The sequence below is a fragment of the Macrobrachium rosenbergii genome, chromosome 43 (assembly GCF_040412425.1).
Source record: "Macrobrachium rosenbergii isolate ZJJX-2024 chromosome 43, ASM4041242v1, whole genome shotgun sequence".
Classification (NCBI taxonomy): domain Eukaryota; kingdom Metazoa; phylum Arthropoda; class Malacostraca; order Decapoda; family Palaemonidae; genus Macrobrachium; species Macrobrachium rosenbergii.
Window position 1 is genome coordinate 44,651,625 of NC_089783.1, and position 24,508 is coordinate 44,676,132.

The 24,508-nt window shown below is 36.1% G+C and overlaps 1 protein-coding gene across 1 annotated transcript in view; it reads left to right on the top strand.

Annotated features, from left to right (window-relative positions):
* Positions 1-23,493, top strand: part of LOC136828844 (uncharacterized) — a 101,914-nt gene extending 78,421 nt beyond the window's left edge. The window contains exons 2-4 of the mRNA XM_067087116.1: positions 8,740-9,005; positions 20,126-20,342; positions 22,703-23,493. Coding sequence (XP_066943217.1) covers positions 8,745-9,005; positions 20,126-20,342; positions 22,703-22,773 — 549 coding nt within the window. The 5' untranslated portion in view covers positions 8,740-8,744 and the 3' untranslated portion in view covers positions 22,774-23,493. The remainder of the gene's footprint in view (positions 1-8,739; positions 9,006-20,125; positions 20,343-22,702) is intronic.
* The last annotated feature ends 1,015 nt before the right edge of the window (positions 23,494-24,508 follow it).

Here is a 24,508-nt window from a genome sequence, read left to right on the forward strand (position 1 = left end):
TGGTGCAATGTTGGATGATAAGATCCTTGTCAACAAGCGTCATTATAAACGACGTACGGCCACCGTTTGGCTTTAGTTTTGAGATTTTTCTTTCCTGAACATCCACGGCTCTTTTACAGGATTAATGGACGCTTAATGGCAATACTTTGCCGATGAATGCCTTGATAAGCGAGCTTGGATGGTCGGAGGTATTAACTTCAATATTTTGCGTCAAGTGGTTTAACTTCCATCAAACTGTGATTAACACCAAATAATCAATTACTACTCAAACTTGAGCAATCAACAGACGATCATTAGGACAAGAAAGGACCGTGGTGTCCAAGACCAGAGAGCTTCAGCACCGTCAGAGGACGTACAGACTAAACTGTCTCTAAGGGACGCTGCGCGTTTTGTCAGATTTCTGACAGCCATGATAAAAATCTGACTTCTAATGAAACTGCTCGAGTCTCTTGAGATTTCTTCAGGGTTCCTAAGCTTCGTCGGCGACAGCCAAAACACCCTAACTACCTTGGGCAATCTGCATACTAAAATGGGCAGTAAATGCTATACAAAGTTCTAATTACTGACAAGTAACTTTTTTCCACAAGAACTCACGGAGAAGAAGGGACAGATGAAGGCCTTGACTTTTATTTAAGAGTTCAGGCAATCAGAATATAGGACACACGAGGATCGAGAAAAATGTTTTCACGTCGAACCCATGCGCGGAAAGCTGACGTAAAGGCGTTTACTGTGATAGTTACATACATACATGATATATATACATATATATATATAAATATATATATATATATATATATATATATATATATATATATATACATATATATATATATTGTGTGTGTATGTATGTATATATCATAGTAAACGTAACATTTTTCTATATATATATGTGTCCATATATATGTATATATTTGTGTATGTATGTGTGTGTCACATACTCATATATACAGCATGCTATTTTCTTCTACTGTAACTCAAAATGTAAAAAAAAATAATCAAAAATATCAATCATAACATCAGAAATCAACGGGCATTCACAAAACACCAAAAAAATAAGTTAAGCGCAAAACCAGAACAGGAGAAGCAAAAAAAAAAAAAAAAAAAAAAAAATCCGGCCACAGTCAACGTACAGCAATCACCCGATGGGTTACGACCTAATGGTCTCCAAGTGCAAATAATGCAGAAGTAGACAGTTCGACCTGACGCGAGGACACCTCAGCGATACAGAGTGACGAGGAGTGGCGTTTGAAGGCTCTTACCCAGATCTCATCTTGTAGGGCGAGGCAAAAATCTTCCTACAGAGACCCTATCCCCGCCTGATAAGGATCTGTGCCAAAGCGACATTGTTATTTCACGGTTCCCTCTCATTTTAATGTCGTGCTTTTCGTTGTTCCTGGACTGACAGAACTTCATATACCTCTGCAATCCAACACACACGAATGATATATATATATATATATATATATATATATATATATATATATATATATATATATATATATATATATATATATATATATATATATATATATATATATATATATATATATATATATATATATACATTTACATAGATAGATAGATATATACACATGGACACACACATACATACATATGTTTATATGTGTGTGTGTATATGCACAAACATATATATATATATATATATATATATATATATATATATATATATATATATTTATATATATGATTGTATGTATGTATTTTATCCTTAGAAGAATCTAAATGCCCATATAAACAAAACAAAAGGGAAAACGGAAGGGCGTTATATTTCGAGTACTCTCTCCATCCATTTACGGACAACTGTTCGTTCAAAACAAAAGGGAAAACGGAAAAGTATATCTTAGTTTAACCAGACCATTTAGGACAACTGATTACATACGGGGAGATACTATATCCCCGAAATATAACGGTTTTTATTCTCATTTATGCTTTACTTACTCACTGTATCTGTTATAAAAGTCACACACACACACACACACACACACACACACATATATATATATACACATATACATATATATATATATATATATATATATATATATATATATATATATATATATATATATATATATATATTATATATAATTATACTTTATTTGATCGTAGGATGCAACAAAGGTAAATAACTGCAGAATCACTTATTTCTCAACAGATACCAAACTGCCTAAACTTATACTACATTAATTTATATAATATTACATTACATTATATTAAATTATTCCCTTTACTCAGGCAATTCACTGTACACTCAAAATTCGTTAAAATATCTTGTCCAGGTAGAAAATTATTTGTTCTCAATTGATACGATTATATACGTCTCTCTTGCTATGCAGATGCCTTCTGTGGTTTACTTTTCCCCTTAATCTTGTCCTTAGACGGGATACACGGCAGATTACACTGACTATCGGCCTCTTACCAACCAGGGGCGTTTTATTTCGTTTTGCAGGAGCTGTCCAGAACTCTAAGGTCATGAAGGCAGGGAAATATTTATTCCTCCCTGTCCTCTCTAATACTCATATTCGAATAACGTTTTGAGATTTAGGGGACATGAATATTTTTTGGCCATTCCTCTCCGGAACTCTTCATCGCATGCTGCCATCCCTTCCTCACGCACGTCTTACAAGTCCAGCTTCATATTCCTAAATATACTGTGTGACTTGAGCCTTCAGGCAGTCCCTTACAATATGAAACTCCCTCCTTTCCTCAATTTTCAGAATCATTTACATTGCCACTGTTTTCAGAGTCTGGAGTTGCCCAGATTGGTTTTTCAAGATATCTGACTCTGACAATAAAAAACCAATAGAGAAACAGTTTATGTAGTTAGTCAGTCTGAGTAAAAATCCGTTTAAAAAGCATTTAGAATATGGGTATGAACACTGCAAGACCATTAGCAGAAAGATTAAACTAATTATGCTCTTAAGACTTACACCAGAAGACGAAAAGAAAGCGCAAATGTGATGGTAAAATTAGTTTTCAGCAACACGACAGCTCAGCCTGAGGAGAGAGAGAGAGAGAGAGAGAGAGAGAGAGAGAGAGAGAGAGAGAGAGAGAGAGAGAGAGAGAGAGAGAGAGAGAGAGTTCGCAATTTCCTTTATATGTCATCTACATCACAGGTAGCACTTTACTTTACAACAGCGCCAAAAGAAGATCTAAGGACCACTGAAAGTTCAACAGCATTAGACAAGACAATCAGAACCTTGTCAATTATTGAGGCTTTTCATCGTTTATTATTCACATTCACCAACTCGAGAGCGTGTTTTCACGAATTTTGGCATTCAGTGGAAATACCGTCCAATACTTCGTGAGTCTGCATTCTGAAAAAAAGGGGGCGATAAAACTGAAAGAAGAAGAAGCAGATTCGTGTCAACACATCCTGCAACGCAATCAGTCTCGAATTTCTTTCGTTCGGGTGCCAGTGAAATATTTATTGATCCTGTGTTCTCGCCCTTGCGTCGGCTTGTGAACAATTATTGGAATTGGAATATAAAATTTAGGCCAAAGGCAAGGCGCTGGAGCCTATGAGGTCATTCAGAGCTGAGAGAAATTGAGACTAAATAAGGTTTTCGAGGGAAAACCTCGCAGTTGCACTATAACACAATTGTTAGGAGAGTGTGGACAGTAAGATGGAAGGAAGATAATATGAATGGTGGCACGGTAAAAGGAATGAAAGGGGTTTCAGCTTGGTGCCGAAGGGACACTGCAAAGAACCTTGGGTAATGCCTACAGTGACGGCAGCACAGCCCTATGGTGGGGGATGGTTGAATACTTATTGTCCATTCACATCCAGTTTGTGGAATATCATTCAAGGAGTTATAGATTTCTTACCCCAATACTTTTCCATCAAGAATAAAATTGACCAAACTGATTATTCAACTGAAGTTTTTTTATTGCTCATTTTCGATACTGTTCAAAATTCTCCACCTTCATCATCGAAAAATCATTAATGAATCTCTGTCAATCTTTTGAAGTTAGACAGTGGAAATCATTCTATCACGTACCATGGAACAATGACTTTGAATGGCAGGAGAAAATTAAAATATCTTTCCTTGTAAAATGAACATTTGCTCTCATGGAAACCCAATACGAATCATCTTGAATAAATAAGCGAGCAGAGAGGAGAGTTATTTTCTAAAACTGAAGTAGATTTATCTCCCATGAAATTGCGAGAGAGAGAGAGAGAGAGAGAGAGAGAGAGAGAGAGAGAGAGAGAGAGAGAGAGAGAGAGAGAGAGAGAGAGAGAGAAATCGCCTTGTATCTTGTTAACATGCATTACGTGATAGAGTAGTTTTAAGAATTCTGAAGGCTCTCCTTCGACCCCGTTCACCCGTAGAAAAGCCTCGCAAGAATCCTGTGGCAGGTGATTTACGGCTCCTGAAGGAGAATATTATTCCTCGACCTCGGAAATTGAAGAAATGTCGGTAATTAGGAGGAACAATTACGCCTTTGTGCCGCAGGGCAAGCAGCTGCTATTTTGGCTCGACCTGATTATGACCTTGTAAATCGATTCTGGTTGTATATTCATTCTCAGTATAAAATTGCAAAAGACTGGATCACCTCATTTTTTAGATCGTACTCGGTCACCTCGCTAAGTCTTTGCAATCTACTTATATGGCTGCGTCCTTCAAAGCAGTAAATAAACAAAGTTTCTTTTTCCGGACTTCCGACAGAGAGTTACGCGACCGATCTTCTGCTTCCTTGGAAACTATACAATTTATTTCTAACTTTTTGTCTATGAATAAGGACAGAGATTTGAAGCTCCGTAAGCTAAGTTATACTTAGGGTAGGAAACTATCAATAGATGAAATTTTTCACAACCGAAATTTTTGTGGTGTGGTGCAAAGTTATTAATACAACATTAATAAATAAAAAAATCAATGTAACAATAATAATTAACAAGTAAAAAATGCGCGGAAGTTTCTTCGGCGCAGTCGAATTTTCTGTACAGCGTATAATCAAGGCCACCGAAAACATCTATCTTTCGGTGGTCTCGGTATACTGCTGTACGAGCCGCGGACCATGAAACTTAAACCACGGCCCGGTGGTGGCTTGTCTTATATCGTTGCCAGACACGATTATGGCTAACTTTAGCCTTAAATACAATAAAAACTACTTAGTCTAGAGGGCTGAAATTTGATATGTTTAATAACTGGAGAGTGGATGATCAACATACAATTTGCAGCCCCCTAACCTTAGTAGTTTTTAAGGTCTGAGGGCGGACAGAAAAAGTGCGGACGGATAGACGAAGCAATCTCAATTTTTTTTTTACAAAAAACTAAAAACCAAGTGATGAGCAAAGTTTAAAACTGCCGAGAAAAAAATACGTATTTGCTGCCTGTCTTCCATCCGTTAAAAAGCTGCACTGCCGTTGATAATAATAATGTTTCAATCATGCATATTTGTCACTCCGAACTATGACAGTCATCACCGCCAAAGTGTTAAGCACAAACGGCTTGACTTTGGAGTTCATTTCAGTCCTTGCATATGTGGGCGCCAGCCGCGTATAACGTGTTGTGTTTTGAGAAAACATAGTCAACGGATGGAAAGTGAAGTCTAATAACTGTTAAAAACTGTCGATTTTTAAATACCTACATTGAAATACGTTCAACATACAACACACACACACACACACACACACACACACACACACACACACACATATATATATATATATATATATATATATATATATATATATATATATATATATATATATATATATATATATAAAGTATATGTGTGGGTGTGTGTGTATGTAAGTGAGTGAGTGTGGTGGGTGTGTGTGTGTGTTTGTTTACAGTTATCCTTTCCACCTTGAGACAAAAAAAAAAATGCATATACTACCAACGCACCTTTATGCATATAGATTAAGTAATATTTGCACTGAAGTGACGATACATATCACGATTATGTAGGAAATTGTTTTGTATGGTTATTAATTCCATGTCAAAAGCAAACTCAACAGAACAGGAGAAAATCAGCGATAGCAACGGCGATGTGCAATCTTTAAAAGGTAAAACAAAATGATCATAAGAACAGAGTAAGGCGTCCCTCCTCTCATCTCTGACTGATTGCTTCATTATTTTACAGTTCCTTCTGCTTGAACCAGTATTACCCTCGCAACGTAACTGTTAACTGTCTTTATTCTGTCCTACCAAAGGGCACATATTATTTCCCTTCAATTTTCCTTGGGTGCTACCACGCTTCCGTGCCACAACAACCGGCTCCTGCGAAAACCGTGCTTCGTGTAACCAAGCCTCCCACACCAGCAAATAAGCGCGCACGCGCGCGCACACACACACATATATATGTGTGTATACATATTTTCTCTTCTCTCTCTCTCTCTCTCTCTCTCTCTCTCTCTCTCTCTCAACTTGAATTCTTTTTCCCCTAGGAGAAAGTTTTAAGAGTCCCACCACAGTCTTTTTACAACCAGGTACTTCATCTTCTGCTTAAGTTAACAAAGGAATTACACACACACACACACACACACACACACACACACACACACACACACACACACACATATATATATATATATATATATATATATATATATATATATATATATAAATATATTTATGTATATATATTCAGCATTTGATAGCTATAATTAAAATGTAACCTGATGTCTGGGGAAATGATAAAAGGGATTATTATACCCAATGAAAATTAAGTATAATATATATATATATATATATATATATATATATATATATATATATATATATATATATATATATAAATATATATATATATATATATATATATATATATATATATATATATATATATATAAAAACAATCAGAAAAGGGGAAAAAAAGCACCAGCTGATTTAGAAACTACTGTACTGGGTTTTTCCCTTTCTTGTAAAGTTCTTACCCTTCAGCCTTCTTTTGCAACCTCTTCCCTCTCTTTCATTCTTTTTCAATTTTCCCTCATCCTATTTCACTCTTCTTTGCTTCGTACATCATTCGTACGCGTCAGGAACCTGAAACCACGAAGCGTGAGGATGAGGAGGAGTGGCACAGCAGTAGTTGTGCTGCGGCGAATCCATAAATAATATGGTTTAAGAGAAGGAGAGAGTAGATCCTCAAACCCTAGGTTTTAATGGCCCATTTTGTTTGCTTCACGCCGCCCCTGGCGGGGACAATAGTTCAGGACTGGAACAATGAACACAACGAGGTAACTCATTCAGTTAATTGTTCCCCTTTAACACTGTCCATTGTTTGTCGTTTCTTCAAGTGCTCAGCAGACTTTGGCTCTTTCTCCCTATTCATCTCTCTCGCACTTGACCGCTGCTGTGAGAGGGTCGGGCCAGTTTATACATGAAAAATATCTTCGGTTACAACTCGCCTCTTCTCCTCCTCCTCCGGTGACGCTCCTGAAGGGCCACTCGTCGTGCCTTGATGCCTTCGCGGTCGGTTGCTTTGCTTTGCGAGGTGCTTCTGGGCGTTAGTGCACCCGCACTCGCACCTTTTTTTATGATGAGGGGGAGGGAGGGCGGTGGGGACGCCCTTAATGCATCTCTTCCCAAGCCTTGGCTCTTTGTCTTGGCTTCACACCTACGCCTTTCGCTGCAGTGTTTACTGCCGGTGACCTTTTCCCCACACGTTTATCCCTCTCCGTTTCATTTCTTCATAAATTCGCTCCCTCGTTCATATCATTCAATTTGACATGATTTGCTTTATCCTTATTGCGACATGAAAAGGGAAAGATAATCATCTTATGCAATGCGTTATTCTTGTTAATTGCGAAAGTGAAATTTTCACAGTTGGGCATTTTATTTGCTGTCTATGTCTAACTACATAATTATATTATCGCGTCATTATATATGATCGTCCGAGAGAGAAAGACACACACACACACAGAAAGAGAGAGAGAGAGAGAGAGAGAGAGAGAGAGAGAGAGAGAGAGAGAGAGAGAGAGAGAGAGAGAGAGAGAGAAATTTTCCTAAAAAACTCTTTTCCTGAAAAACTTCTTTTACTGAACAACCTTTTCCTTTAATACCTCTTCTCATTAAAAGAAACATTGTCCTAAAAACCTCTTTTCTTGGAAAAATTCTTTCCCTGAAAACCTCTTTACCTGGAAAACCTCTTTTCTTAGAAAAAATATTTTCCTGAAAACCTCTTTACCTGAAAAAAAACTTTTCATAAAAAACTTTTCTTAAAAACATCTTTTCTTTAAAAAAAATTTTCCTGAAAAACCTCTTTCCTAAAAAAATAACTTCTCCTGAAAAACCTCTTTTCCTGAAAAACTCTTTTTCCTGAAAACCCTCTTTTCCTAAAAAAAAAAAACTCCTTTCCTGATAACCTCTTTACCTGAAAAACCTCTTTTCCTGAAAAACCTCTTTTCCAGAAAAACCTCCTTTCCTGAAAACCTCTCCATCTGAAAAACCTCTTTTCCTAATTAAAAAACTTTTCTTTAAAACCTTTTTTAAAAGACCTCTTTTCTTAAAAAAACTCCTTTCCTAATAAAAACATTTTCCTGAAAACCCTCTTTTCCTGAAAAATTTTTTCCTGAAAAAACTCTTTTCCCGTAAAACCTCTTTTTCCGAAAAACCTCTTTTCCTGAAAACCTCTTTTTCCTGAAAAACCTCTTTTCCTGAAATAACCTCTATTCCTGAAAAACTCTTTTTTTTCCTTTTTTTTTCCTGAAAACCCTCTTTTCCTGAAAAACCCCTTTTCCTAAAGAAATCATTCTTTTCGTCGTCACAGAAGGTATGGTATTCCGAGGACGGCAAGGCAGCGGCTCCCTAACATGGTTCCTGCTGGTGGTGGTGTCTCTGGTGGTCGTGGTGGGCGTGCACCCATCCCCTTACCCCGCCTACGAGGATCACCTGCCCTATCAGATCTCACAGGAGGATGCCCCCGGCGACGTCTCCCCCATGACCTACAACCCGGACCCTCATCTCTCCTTCCCGCAGGAGCTCGAATTCGGCAGCTCCAACCCAGAGCGGTTCCCTCAGATCTTCTATGATAGGGTGAGTGTCATAAGCTGTTGCTCTTTTATCTCTAAGTAGGTATTATTATTATTATTATTATTATTATTTAATAAGCACCCACACTTATATAGTAAAGTGTATTACTGTGTAAAAGACAAAAGCAAAGACTTTCGAACACCTGAACGGTTTTCTTCACCAGTGTTTACGTTAAAAACACGTAAACACTGATGAAGAACACCGTTCAGGAGTTCGAAAGTCTCTGCTTTTGTTTTACACTGTAGTACACTTTTTACTAGATAATTGTGGATTTTTATTACACAAACTGTTTTTCGCGAGAATGTGAATTTCTTAGCTTTATTATTATTATTATTATTATTATTATTATTATTATTATTATTATTATTATTATTATTATTCAGAAGATGAACCCCATTCATATGGAACAAGCCCACAACAATTATGTTGCATCAACCAGGTTCTTGGACTCCAAAAACACTGATGACAACAGCAAAATAACTTGAACCAAGACAAAATATCGAGAACAAGGAAGATTTATCATGCATCCACTTCCATGTTTCTCGTTCATTTCATGTTAACTAATCCTTCCTTCCCTTATTCATTCATTCATTCACTACAGCTACTTTTCCATGGAAAAGTTTACGATTCTCACTTCGGCAAAGGGATAAGGCCTTCCAATGTTACTCTGTTAAGAAAGCAAGGGCGAGGATGTTCTATCTTCCTATAATCCCTCTTCTGCGGGAACTGAGAATCCACATGAATCCTTCAATGAGATTTCCTGTCACAGGAAAGGAAAGTCTGGGTTAATTCAGAGGTTACCATTTTTCCTAGGATGCTGTTAAGGTTTGCTGTTTATACGCTGGCTGAGGCTTACTGTTAATGCTGCAACTTGAATCTTACAGTTTCAAAGAATTGTTAATGCTGCAACTTGAACTTTCAAGTTTCGATGGATATGTTAGGAAAGATTTTCGTCTCAAAGAATATGTTAGGAAAGATTTTTGCAACAAAGAATGTGTTAGGAAAGATTTTTTTATCTTAAATAATATGTTAAGAAAGATTTTTGTCTCAAAGAATATGTTAGGAAAGATTTTTTTGTCTCAAAGAATATGTTAGGAAAGAGTTTTTGTCTCAAAGAATATGTTAAGAAAGAGTTTTGTCTCAAAGAATATGTTAGGAAAGATTTTTAGTCTCGAAGAATATGTTAGGAAAGATTTTTTGTCTCACAGAATATGTTAGGAAATATTTTTTGTCTCAAAGAATATGTTAGGAAAGATTTTTTGCCTCTAAGAGTATGTTAGGAAAGATTTTTGTCTCAAAGAATATGTTAGGAAAGGTTTTTGTCTTAAAGAATAAGTTAAGAAAGATTTTTTTGTCTCACAGCATAAGCTAGGAAAGATTTTTTGTCTTAAAAATATATTAGGAAAGATTTTTGTCTCAAAGAATTTGTTAGGAAATATTTTTGTCTCAAAGAATATGTTAGGAAAGATTTTTGTCTCAAAGAATATGTCAGGAAAGATTTTTGTCTCAAAGAATATGTTACGAAAGATTTTTTGTCTCAAAGAATGTGTTATGAAATTTTTTGCCTCAAAGAATATGTTAGGAAAGATTTTTGTCTCAGAGAATATTTTAGGAAAGATTTTTGTCCCAAAGAATATGTTAGGAAAGATTTTTGTCTCAAAGAATATTTTAGGAAATATTTTTGTCTCAAAGAATATGTTACGAAAGATTTTCTATCTCAAAGAATATGTTAGGAAAGATTTTTGTCTCAAAGAATATGTTAGGAAAGATTTTTGTCTCAAAGAATATATTAGGAAAGATTTTTTTGTCTCACAGAATATGTTGGAAACGATTTTTAGTTTCAAAGAGTATGTTAAGAAAGAGTTTTCCATTTTTACACGAGGCCAGTCGTTTAATTTTCGTTATTGTCGATTTTTACCCATATGGCATAAAACGAGGAGATCACTTTCCACAATGATGCTGAGAAGAAAGAATTTCTGAGCAACAGAAAACAGGGGAGGTGATCCTTCACCTTCGCAGGGAAGAGATATTCATCGAACCAGAGAGTTTTATGCAGATGTCAAACGATCCAGAACTACTGCAGGTAGTCAGTAAAGAAACTATTAATCATTGGCTACAGACCTAACAAAGAATGTCTAAAAGACAATAAAAATAAAAGCATCACTGTCTATCTCAAGTTCTCCCTTTACGCCATTGAAAATCAATCACTAAATGTGTCCAGCCCGATGAAATAAAATACTAAACATAGTTTAGTCTGGGCTACAGCTTGAACAAGAAATTCAGCAGATTCGAAAAATGACCCCATTCTTCTTTCCTATTTCCTTGTTGGGTCTCTCTTTCTCTCTCTCTCATTTATTTATGACAAATCTTTTCCTGGTAATGGTATGTGATTTCCAGATCCTAGACTGTCACATAAAATGCAAAATCGAATGCGAAATGGAATATACAATTTAGGCCAAAGGCCGAGCGCTCGGACCTATGAGGTCATTCAGCGGTGAAAGGAAAACTGACAGTAAAAAGGTTTTAAATGTGCAACAGGAGGAAAACGTCGCAGTTGCACCATGAAACAACAGTTAGGAAAGGGAGGTACAGCAAAAGGAATGACAAGGGATGCAGCTAGGGCCCGAAGGGACACTACAAAGAACCTTAAGTAATGCCTACAGTGCACTGCGTGAGGTGCACTGATGGCACTATTTGGTACAGATCTCGTTCAATATAAAAACACATACACATAAACAAACGAGAAATAAAGAAGCGCCAGGAAGGGCAATGACCTCCAGGTCAACTTTTAAAAAAATCTCACCTCATTAACAGAATATCAAATGATCACCATAAACCGAAAAGCTTAATGCTTTGAAAATGCGACGAGACAAAAGAGGTCAAATGTCGGTCTTCTTTTATCTGCGCTTAATTTGCGAAAATTACCACCCACCCCCGCTTTCCATCCCTCGAAAGAAGATATCAGTTTTTTAACGCAGTAATTTCAAAAAAGGCGCCGTAACGTGCTGAGGACGTGATGCTGATAGTTTTATTTTTCTAAAAATAACATGGTAACACTTACGCTTACCCTTGCAAAATCAAAGCGTGCTCTTTCTGTTACCTGACTGTTACTTTGGAATCACCCCAGTTTCTCTTGGGTGAGTTCAAATATTCTCTTTCATTGACGTTGGTATTTTTTGTAAATATACCTCAAATTATAATACTATTGGACTGACTACGAATATCCTCTTTTATAAATGTATGGATTTGTCGACTAACTACAAATATTCTCTTTTATGAATGTAGGGGTATATCATTTCATATTTCTAATTTTAATACTACTGGACAAACGAAATGTTAAGTTTTCGTAACTTCTTTGTAACTTGTATAAAAACGCACGTTTCTTCTCATTAGTTTAATGAGTGGGGAAGTTTTCCTTTTAATAAAACAGTTACGCTCTTCCCCTTCTCTAAGAAAATGTTTGCTGTTGGAGATATCTTCATTCTAGTATCGTTTATTTTTTTCATCATAGTTAATGTGCGTGAAGTTGCTGATAATGAACAGTGCTGAATTATTCAGTAAAATTAACGAAATCAAACTCTAAACTAATATATATATATATATTATATATATACTATAATATATATATATATATATATATATATATATATATATATATATATATATATATTCCTGAAAGAATATATTGCATAAGGCGCATATTAAGAGAAATTATGGCAACTAGGGTCACGCAAAAAGTAAAGACAACCAAAGGCAATAACGATAAAAATCTCTATTATCAACAGTCAGTCACCGCTTCAAGATTTAATCAGAAACGTTCAGTCACCAGACACTAAAATCACTGATGAAAACTGTCTCTTTGGAACGTTGCTTCCAAATATCAAGCGTCAAATGCCAAACTGCTTGTATAGAAACACTGCATTTGTTAAAATATAAATAAAATAAATCGTTTTAAAGGGATGAAATAAACAATGCGTTCATCATCCTCGTTGTTGTAACTACATCTTATAATAATCGTTCACCATCATAGCGATTATTATCGTCATAATTCCCAGGTTGTAGTGAATGAATTTGTCCCAGTGAAAAGAAATTGACTGCTACATTAGGCCTTTAAAATTCTGTCCCAACCTCCCCACTATAGCTGTTAAAATAATCGTTCATCATAACAGATTACTGGCCTGAATAACAAAATTCCAGGGTTGTATTGAAAGGATATGTTCAAATGAAAAGGAACTAACTGCAAAATTATGTCCCCGCCTCCTCACACGTCTGAACACAAGAGCAACAGAGCGCGTTGTTGCAACAGTGGAAATTCGGCAACAATTTGCCATATTCCGAGAAGGACCACGTCAAGTATTTATCACGTAACTGTTCCAGGGTGGATTAACCTAGCTTGCTTCACAGGTCAATCAACAGAGAGCAGCGTGACACTGAAAAGCTGTGTCTACTGAGAGAGAGAGAGAGAGAGAGAGAGAGAGAGAGAGAGAGAGAGAGAGAGAGAGAGAGAGAGAGAGAGAGAGAAGGAAGCAAAAAATTCTCTGTAAAATCGAAAATCCCATAATATCCGAGACATGAGATGGGGTTAAATAGATAAGGGACAGCGCTGTCAATCCGGCCCTTTGAAATAAAAAAGGAAAAGAGAGTCAAGAGTTATATAGAGCACTTTCACAATTCGGACAAGGTGCTGCTCCACTTTCGCGCCCTTATTATTTTTCTGATTTCCGGAGCAAATAACGCTGAACACAGAAGGAGAATGATTTACAAAATAGCAATAGGAAAGTGTTACTGTAAAGATGCTAGGCACTCTGGTACTCAAGTTAATTAAGTTAAAAGTTAAAACTAAAGTCCTGGGCCTCTGTAGACTAATAGGGCAAGCGCTGATCTCCCGTTTCTTAGGCCGACAGCCAGTGGGGGACAGGTCCAAATAACATAAATCTAATTCAGATTCCCTACAGTCAGATCCAAGGATCTTGTGAAAGAAAAGAAAAGAAATAAAAAGAAAGGAGAAAAGAAAAAGTTTCATGGGGGAAATATTTTAAATGGATTTGGTCAACGGGTGGGCAAGATAACCTGCCTGCTTCAATGTCTTCTTCACAGACTGTAAAAATCTTTTCAGTAGTTATAACTTTCACATGAAAATCTTATAAAATAAAAAAAAAAACACCCACAGAGGAGGAAATATGAAAAACTGATGCTACTACATGACTCAATGCTATCAATCATAAAACCATCCTTTCACATACAACAATCTACTGTAGAACTGCCTACTGCTGATTTCTGACCTTTTTCCGAACATGTCACCCACGACGCCGGTACATCTTTCGTCAGTCGACAAGATCTCTGAAAAATAATTAGTTTGATATTAATAATAGCTTTTGAGCAAGAAAATTTTGAAAAACAAAAGCAATTACTTTTGAAGGTGCTCCCGACCTTCGGAGAGACACCACGGAATAACAATATCAACCACAGTAAAATATAAACAATGCCTCAATGACATTTACAATAACGAAATAACTGTTGCTTGGCCATAGTCACTGATTAATTTTAGGGATATAACGGTAATATCGTAAGGAGTTATATAATCTGAAGAAATTATAAGGAAGTCCTACAGCCCTTTGTAACAATAACGACGATTAGATTCAAACACATGAAGTGTTCCATTCAAGACGCAGAATTGACGTTAGTACTTGAAACTAATATGAAAAACTCTTATACGTTTCACTACCATGTTGCAGAAAAAAATGAAAAAAATATTGTAGCCCAACAAGGAAGAAAAAGATCGATGATTGAGGGAAAGAAAGCGGGTCTGTTTTAGGATGGGAAGCCAAACATCTGTAAAAATATGTTTCATCAAAATATTTCCTTGGAAAGGTGTTTCTGGTCTCTCATTTTTATCTGTTGTTTATCAGTTCCGCTATCTGTAATTCAGTAAACATCATTCTCAACTTCGACTTGATTTTGAGAATCTAGAATAAGAATAAATATATATATATATATATATATATATATATATATATATATATATATATATATATATATATATATATATATATATATATATTGACCGACCGTTGCAAAGACGCCAAATACTTCCGGTAAGGAACAAAGAAGCCAGCGGAGCCTAAATGCCACAATTTCTCGAAACGGCTCAATCCTCTCTACTGTACGTGCAACAGCACAGCCCTACTTGTAATGACCTAACTGAGCACGCAGCGTATTCAAACGTAATCGCTTCAGGCATGGGAATCACACCGTTCGCTGGTCGCGGCAACGCCACAAAAGACGGCACAGCAGGAAAGACCCAAAATTTCTTGGCCCACATTACAGGGAAGAAGAAAAGCAGAGCCATCGGGGTGTGTGTGTGTGTGTGTGTGTGTGTGTGTGTGTGTGTGTGTGTGTGTGTGTGTGCCTTTTCTCCCACGGCATCGGGTTCACATGCTGTCACTCGAACACAGACTGCAGCTGAATCTAACTCGATTTGCTGCGGTCGAGCTCACCCACGGTATGAATTTTGATGCTTCTTAGCAGGGGACACATCGAAATATTGGCGAGAGAGAATGACGCGCGCGAAAGGACAGCCGGAAAGAACGTATCAATTGCAAAAAGGAGGAGAGACGACCTGATATACAGGGCTGAATTGTGGATTAAATGGTTCTCCACTGAAGCCTTTTAGCAAGGACGAAGTAAACCTATGAATAAACCAATGGGACGTGATGGTAAGAAAACCTTTATCAAAAAGAAAACGCACACGAATCGCACAACAGTGTTCCCAATGACCGCAGCCGTTTCATTTCACACTGCTGTAGACTTAATAATATGGAAACGTAAATTGTGGCGGTATAAGGTAACCGTTTCTTTTTATTAATGCAGCCACAAAAGTTTTTAAACTGCTTTAGACTTAATTATAATGAAACGTAAATTTTGGCGGTAAAAATGTAACCGTTTCTTTTTATTACTGCAGCTACAAAAGTCCAGAATAAAGACCTGGAAAAAGACCTTGCAATGTACTCTTAAAACTATCAAAATCAAATTAATAGCTTCTTGATGAATGGTGTCATCAGTAAAAGATGCTATCCGGATAAAACCAGTCTCAACGCTACTACTACTATTTTCTTCGCAACTACGTGACATGATCTCAGACGAGAAGCGACGCTGATCCAGCTACACTTTAAGTAGGCCGTGCGCCGACGTTCAGAATTTTCACAGGAAACCTTTTCCCCTTTCAGATTTACATTTTGAAACGTCTGACCACCTGAGAGAACACGAGGAGAGAAAAGGGCATTATTCAAAAACTCAAATTAGGAAGAGCGAAAAAAAGAGAGCAATTTTCTCTCGATTTAACTAGGTTTCTCTGCTCCGCCTCATCGTGGTCAACGTTGACACCCAGCAAATAACGTTAACATCAAAATAGAAATAAGAAAGAAGTATCTTTCTGTTTAAGGTTTTTCATGCACAGTGAAACACAAAATTTGACGGTTCAGCTACTTTAAAATATCGGTCTAACTCTAAACATACTGCCATTACAATTCCAACGTTTTCTGTTTTTTTTTTTTTACTTTAACAGAAAATGGGATTTGCTCTGTCAAAAACTGTATCATTTATGTGAACTGTGCCTGTTGTCTCATATTTAGATTTCGATTACGGAACATTTATGCTCTCAAAAGTTTCGGTCAGCATAGAATCTGTTCATTTTACTGGATTTTCCCTCTCCTATAATTCATGTTTTAGCTTAATTGAACGAGGGGATTACAGGCATAACTAATTCATTTCACTTAAAATAAAAAAAATTAATCCTGTAATAAATAAATTAATTTTGAATAAATTTTTTGTTCGTTTGTTTTACATAACAAAATATAAAAAAACAAAGTTTGTGTTCAACGAGCAGGGACATCATTGGCTCAGTTATCATCAGACTAATAATACTTCTTAAGCTCAAGAACTGTGAAACTAGATTTCTTTAGAGTATGTAAATAAATTATTAATGCTATTTTCTTTTCATTACTTAAATTAATAAACGCTACTTATTAAAGAAATCAAATTCTTATCAACTTGCTTGGTTCAATATGAAACACCAGTTTATGCTTTTCGGCCTACGCTCAATTATCACATGTTTTCAAGCTTATTAAAATAAATGTTCGTTAATTTGCCAAAGCTTCAAGTAATAACGGGTGTAACTGGGCCTACTAGTTATCCTATAATTCACAATTTGCATTAGTAATATCAAAATCAATTTGTGCTGGAGCGCTTAAATTGAAAATCAAGCAATTTTAACGAGAATCATAGTATTTCGTCCACTGACTCCTTGTTTTTCGAGCTCATTGAAGCAACTTTTTTTTTTTTAAGCAAAAATTCAAACATCCACGAAGAGTCTTTCTACCACATAGTTTTGGGGTTACTGCACAAACACTTAAATCGCCGTCTTACTTTTGAAAATTACCGTACTTTTGTAAATTATCATACTTTCTGAAAACTATCACACTTTTGGAAATCATCATACTTTGTCACTAAGGCTTTGCGCGCTGTTGCCATACCTGTGATGTCGTATAAAGAGCCACAGCTAATGGGTTAAAAGAGGCTCGAAGACATTACAGGAAAAAGTTATGTGGCTATAGCGAGAGGATAATGTTCCTCCTGCCATTCTCTCGTAATAGGTCATGAGGCCTAAGGAAGGAGGTTTGTATAAGATTGGCCGCAGTGTTAGTATTCTCTCTACGATGAGGTTCACGCAATGGTCCGTGTTTATGCGAGTGTACACAAACACACACAGTGGCAGACAGATACACACACAAACACACACGCACACATATATGTATACTCATACACAGTATATGTATATATACAATTATATATATATATGTATATATATAATTATATATATGTATATATATATATATATATATATATATATATATATATATATATATATATATATATATATATATATATATATATATATTATAGAGAGAGAGAGAGAGAGAGAGAGAGAGAGAGAGAGAGAGAGAGAGAGAGAGAGAGAGAGAGAGAGAGAAATCTCATGGTTTAACCATTTACAATGACAACCATGGCACTTGAGACGGTATATCTCAAGAATAAGTAAAATACCTGATCGCTGCTTGAAAAGCTTTAGTTGAAATGGTAGCTTTAACTGCAGTCCAAAATGTTTTCTCATGAAAAGCTTAAGTATTATTTCTTTAAGCTATGTAAGATTATCTACAGCAGGTCAGGTCGACAATGCTACCTCATTCTGATTAGCGAACCCGGTTTCATTTCCCGCTACCGCACATCATAATTTCTTCATATTTCTTGAACTTCGATCTTAAGGCTTTGTAGTGACAAGCGCATCCAAAAAAACCGCGAAGAATTCGAGAAAATTAAGAGGGCATTGTGGCTATTACAATTACATATGTATCTGGTAAAAAGTAACTAGTAGATTCTACACATATATATATATATATATATATATTGCTGAAAATATATTTTATATATATATATATATATATATATATAAAAAATGTATTTTTCAAGCTCAAGCTCTAACAAACCATTCCTCTGCCTCACACTTTGCTGTTACGCTTACTATATATATATATATATATATATATATATATATATATATATATATATATATATATATATATATATATATATATATATATATTATATTAGCTGACGTACCCGGCGTTTCACGTTAAAAACTCAAAGCGTAGAACACACCCAGACCGTAGAATACACCCAAAGCACAAAACACATCCAAAACGCAGAACACACCCGGATATTTATTTATCCCAACCTTCTATTAGACAGGAAAAGGAATCAAATATGTCTGTGGCGTAATATCAAAGAATTTTTATTTAGGTTTTTAAAAATATAAATACAGTATACAAATTATAAAGTAAAATCTTTCACAAATGCACTATAATACTACTTTAACACAAAACTTGACTGTAAACATTTTTAGTTTCACCATCAGGGGCAAGCACAAATAAATTCTTGGGTGAACCCACCCTTAAGCAAGCAGCATGAAGTTGTCCATGGGAAAAACATGACGATCTCAAACCCACTCCAAAATGCTTAACAGACTATCCCTGTGCCCTGCTGATCGTGATCAAGAACGCAAGTCTCACTGGAAATTGCAATCGCTTAAAGTTAAAAGGGAGATCCGTCGGAATGAGTGGCATCTGTGGGATGAAAACTGTTTCACTGTCTCCCTTTCTAACTACATTGCCAAACATTTTTGACATCTTATATTTCACCCCTTCTCACCCCTTTCCTGTCGGGGTTGAACTTGGACATAAAGGGCTTTGGGAGTGTCACTATTCCTCTCCGCGACCTCGAAAACTATGGATTAGACACTAATATCTGTCGTTTTCGGTTATTTTTACATGTCACCCCTTTCCCAACCCCACCCACTTTGGTGCCAGTGATGTCTTACGCCCAGATAGTAAGTCATATCTATACTTAAATAAGGTGTGATAAACCCGTAAAGTTTATTTAGTTACTAAGCCTACGGGCAGAACCAGCCGTGTTTTAGGGAAGCCCTTCCCACCCCCAACCCTTTTTGGTGCCCTTTAGCGCTAGTGATGTCTTACGCCCACATTATTCTTTTCCAGATAGTAAGTCATATGTACAGTATACCAAGTTTGGTTGAAACTGCTCATGCGTTTCAGAGTTATGTTGAACACACACACACACTATATATATATGTGTGTGTGTTGTGTGTGTATATATATATGTGTTTATATATATATATATATATATATATATATATATATATATATATATATATATATATATATATATATATATATATATATATATATATATATATATATTGTACATTTATGTGTTCAATCATATATGAGGGAGAGAGAGAGAGAGAGAGAGAGAGAGAGAGAGAGAGAGAGAGAGAGAGAGAGAGAGAGAGAGAGAGAGAGAGAGAAGATATTACTGACGAAAAAATAGAAAGCACCAGTGATACCAAAGTCTCTTGGTGTTAATTAATTTCCTCGCCTGTTGCTCTTCGGTATTTCAATAAACGAACTGAAAAACCGACATAAAAGAATAAACTCACGCAATAACAGCCAAAAATCTGATCTGCTTCTTTTTTTTGTTTTTCCTTCCAGCGGTCGGATAGCAACAGAAACTTGCAACAGATCCTGCGGTCGTTTCCCCTAGTGGTGGGAGGCCCTTCGCCGTCGGATCGCGTCCTTCCCCTCAGCTGGAGCAGCCTAGAAGAAGCAACACTGGCACAGCAGGGCCGCGGGACCGGAGTGTCGTCCAACCTTTCCAAAGGCGCCACATTAACTCAGTTAACTCTTGAAGAACCGAGGCCAAAGAGAGGTGAGGGGGCAATGCATGGTTCTGTCTCATTTAGTGATGCTTCTCTTAGGTTTAGTGATGTTTCTCTTCACTTGGTTTTGAGCTTCGGTCCTTCAGTTCAACGTAGGCATTTCACTAGTTACAGCTTTCCCATTCGTATGTCCTTCTTCGTCTGGTGAATGGTCTTGTCTAGGAATCCCTATTTTCATCACTTTTTTTTTTTAGTGTTTTCCTGTTTCTTCTTCTTCCTTCTATATCCATACCCTGGCGCATCTCCCTTTCCTTTCCGGCACTCCATCGTTCTGCTTTTTTCCCCTTTTTCTAATTACTGTGGCATCATTAATTTCTGCTTCCTTCTGCTCCCGTCTCGCTCTCAAGTATTTTCCATTTTTTACTAATAATTCATTCCAACATTTTGCCCTCGACAGTTTTAGCACAGAAACTATTTATTTCCAAAAGTCTTGAGTTATTTACTGGTACTGGACACGTCTCTAATTTATGAGCTATCAAATGTCAATAAATAACTTTAGATGTATCGTATCTAAAGCTTGGTGAAGATTTACCATTTTAAGTGAACTGAAATGAAACACAAAACAATTGGTTGATGACAAACTATGCACAAAAGAAGAAACATCATAATGACATCGCAGCAACTCGTAAAACAGAAGATCATGACCGTATTGGAAATACATAGAAAAAAAAAAAAAAAAGCAAAGTCCTCCGCGGGGGGTAGAGAAGATGAAAGAGATTTAAAATTAGGAACCAGATTGCCTCTAATTATCCGGAACCATAGGGAACCCCAATCACACTAATAACAGCGTCATTGAAATATATAGCACTTCATTTCTGTACTCTCGCAATTAGCATCTTGGGACGATTTAATGCCCTATTGATTTCCCTGGACTTATTCTAAGTTGTACCTCTCGGTTTGTTCTGTTATTTACCTCGAAATGGAACGTTTTCCATGCCTGCCATTTCTAATGACCTACTGTCTTAAAAGTACTGGAATACACTTTTAAACATAACTCTAGTGCATATTTTCCACGGAAAATCGTTCTATTCTTTACTTTTTAGCTTTCTGTAAAAGAAAACTATTGTGCCGGCTTTGTCTGTCCATCCGCAATTTTTTCTGTCCGCAGTTTTTCTGTCCGCCCTCAGATCTTAAAAACTACTAAGGCTACAGGGCTGCAAATTGGTATGTTGATCATCCACCCTCCAATCATCAAACATACCAGATTGCAGCCCTCTAGCCTCAGTAGTTTTTAATTTTATTTAAGGTTAAAATTAGCCATAATCGTGCTTCTGGCAACGTTATAGGACAGGCCATCACCGGGCCGTGGTTAAAGTTTCATGGGTCGTGGCTCATACAGCATTTTACCGTGACCACCGAAAGATAGATCTATTTTCGGTGGCCTTGATTATACGCTGTAGCGACTGTACAGAAAACTCGATTGCACCGAAGAAACTTCGGCGCATTTTTTACTTGTTTATTTACTCTTTCATTGGGAAAAGCCTTCTTCTGCAGGCGAGGCTAAATGTGCAGCTAACGCAAGAAAAAATAAATAATAATTCGGTCTCATTTTCTTACATTTTCTTATTAACATCACCAGTTCTGCTCAAAGATGCACCACGACACCTAATCAACAAGTTTGAGATCATCAACACTTGGGAAAAAGGAACGTCTGAATTTGTGATTTTTTTATAATTTTTATCAAATACATTCGTGTCTATCTGGACATATTTTAATCCATTTTATTTCGTTTTATATTTAATAATCTCCTAAGATTCATAAATTATCCCTTTTTTTTTTTTTTGCCTTGAGTTCCTGATTTTGTTCCATTTTCTACCATTTTTCGTTTTATATTTAATAATCTCCTAATTTTCATATATTACCCTTTTTTTTGCCTTGAGTTCCTGATTTTGTTTCATTGTCTACAATTTTTCGTTTTATATTTAATAATCTCCTAATTTTCATGAATTACACTTTTTTTTACCTTGAGTTCCTGATTTTGTTCCATTCTCTATCATTTTTCGTTTTATATTTAATAATCCCTAATTTTCATAAATTATCCCTTTTTTGCCTGAGTTCCTGATTTTGTTCCATTGTCTATCATTTTTCGTTTTATATTTAATAATCTCCTAATTTTCATAAATTACCCTTTTTTGCCTTGAGTTCCTGATTTTGTTCCATTGTCTACCATTTTTTATTTTATATTTAATAATCTCCTAATTTTCATAAATTACCCTTTTTTTTGCCTTGAGTTCCTGATTTTGTTTCATTACCTACCATTTTTCCTCATTTATTTTTTAAAGAGTTAAATTTTATTTACTTTTTTGTCCTTATATTTCTTTTTCGTTAATTTATTTTCTTTCGTTTACAGACACAAAAACAATTCCACCGACGACAAAACGGTTTTGCATAAACTGGCTGAAGTTTTGTCCATTCAGATAAATCATTTCCGTGGTTAACACAATGTTATTGACCAAAAGTGCAAACAAACTGGAAGAGAGAGTCAGCCTTTCTACCTGAGATCTCTGAGGACACCATCTGATACCTTTCTGGTTACCATGTCGATAAAAAAAAGAATAGACTCATTTCTTTCAAAATTCATCGTTTGTATGCTGTTTACATTAAGCTGAATAAGAATCTGTTCATGCCTACATCCGTCCATTAAACCGATGATCATGAATTGCTTCGAAATCTGTATTTGCAAACTCCTACCTTAATATCTTGAAGTTGTTAGTCTGTATGCCAAAGTCTGGAGGTAGATGGCAGCACCAGCGATCTGATCTTCTTTCGACTGTCATGTATAACTTCACAACTTCGGGAGACCCATAATACCTCGCGGAGAGATAAAAAGCGTTCCTCCCACCTCCCAAAGAAATACAATCTTTTTCATGAAAGTTGATGTACTGCAAATAATGTTTACATGATGAGAGCCATGGATGACACTCACAGGACAAGAGAATTTGTTTTGAAAATGTAACTGAAATATATCGCCTTATTTCTAATGCATTTTTTCAAAGACCTTCCTGTCCATTTCAGAAAATTCCCCTTGTCAAGAGATAGAAGGATATGACACCTTCACAGATGTTGGTGAATGTCTGATTCATGGACAGGGATGGGATAGGGTGAATGTAGTACAATAAAAAATAAAGTTTTTCACTTTTAGAGCCGTCCTTCATTTTAACTTTAAGAACTTCATAATGAAGATCAAGAACAGTGTTAGAAACCAAAGGTTTCCGGCTATATATCATCTGAGCTTTTATTATTACTTGATCTAAATTATCTGTGAGAAGTAGAACAATGAAACCATACCTATATCCACTTAAATGGCTGCATCACTAAAATCCAATATACTGAAAAATACTCCACTGAATCTTGAACTTATTGAGCTCATTTGAGACTCAATTACGAAGAGCTAAAAATTTCAAAAAAATGCACAGAGAACTCTAACTATACCTGAAAATGTATTCAACAAATGAACCCGAGTTGAGTGAGGTGACATATGTGAATACCTTGTACGACCTCACGCACTGTAAATAGTTCCATTTACCAAATGGTAACCTTTACATTATACGGCCCTTTTGAACCCCACTGAAATCTTTGTAAAAGTAAGTTCCTGTGTTTGTTCTTTGTGACAATCCACATCAGTCCTCACAAAAGTTTGATTAAATTCCAGTGTAGCATTTGTCACTTTATCTATAAAAGCATCACCATCAGAATTTAATGACAGACTAAGTTCTAGGATGTTTTGGTCCCAGGGGCATTTTCCCGAGATGTAACCGAGTACCGGGACCTTTTCCTGATAAAAGCGGGACGCCATACCTAGAAAACTAACAACAGAATTTCCTTAAAAATAATCTCATTGTGTTTCCCACACCCAAATACAAATTAATCTAACCTAACCTAACCCAACCTAACCTAACCAGGGACATAGCAAAAATACCAGGGCTGGTGCAATACTAGCAAACATCTCAGGAATTTGTGTCCCCGGGGTTTTATGACAGCTTAACATAAAAATCCTGTAAAACTTGGAACCATTTTTGTTCCTTTGGCAGATATGTGACCAGCAGTAGAAAATTCTGACAATTATTTGAGGTCTATTAGGTCTGTGACTCCTTTCCACCAAATACAGTTTAAAAGGACTACAAGAATTAGCAAAGGCAAAAGCCTTTCTGTTAAT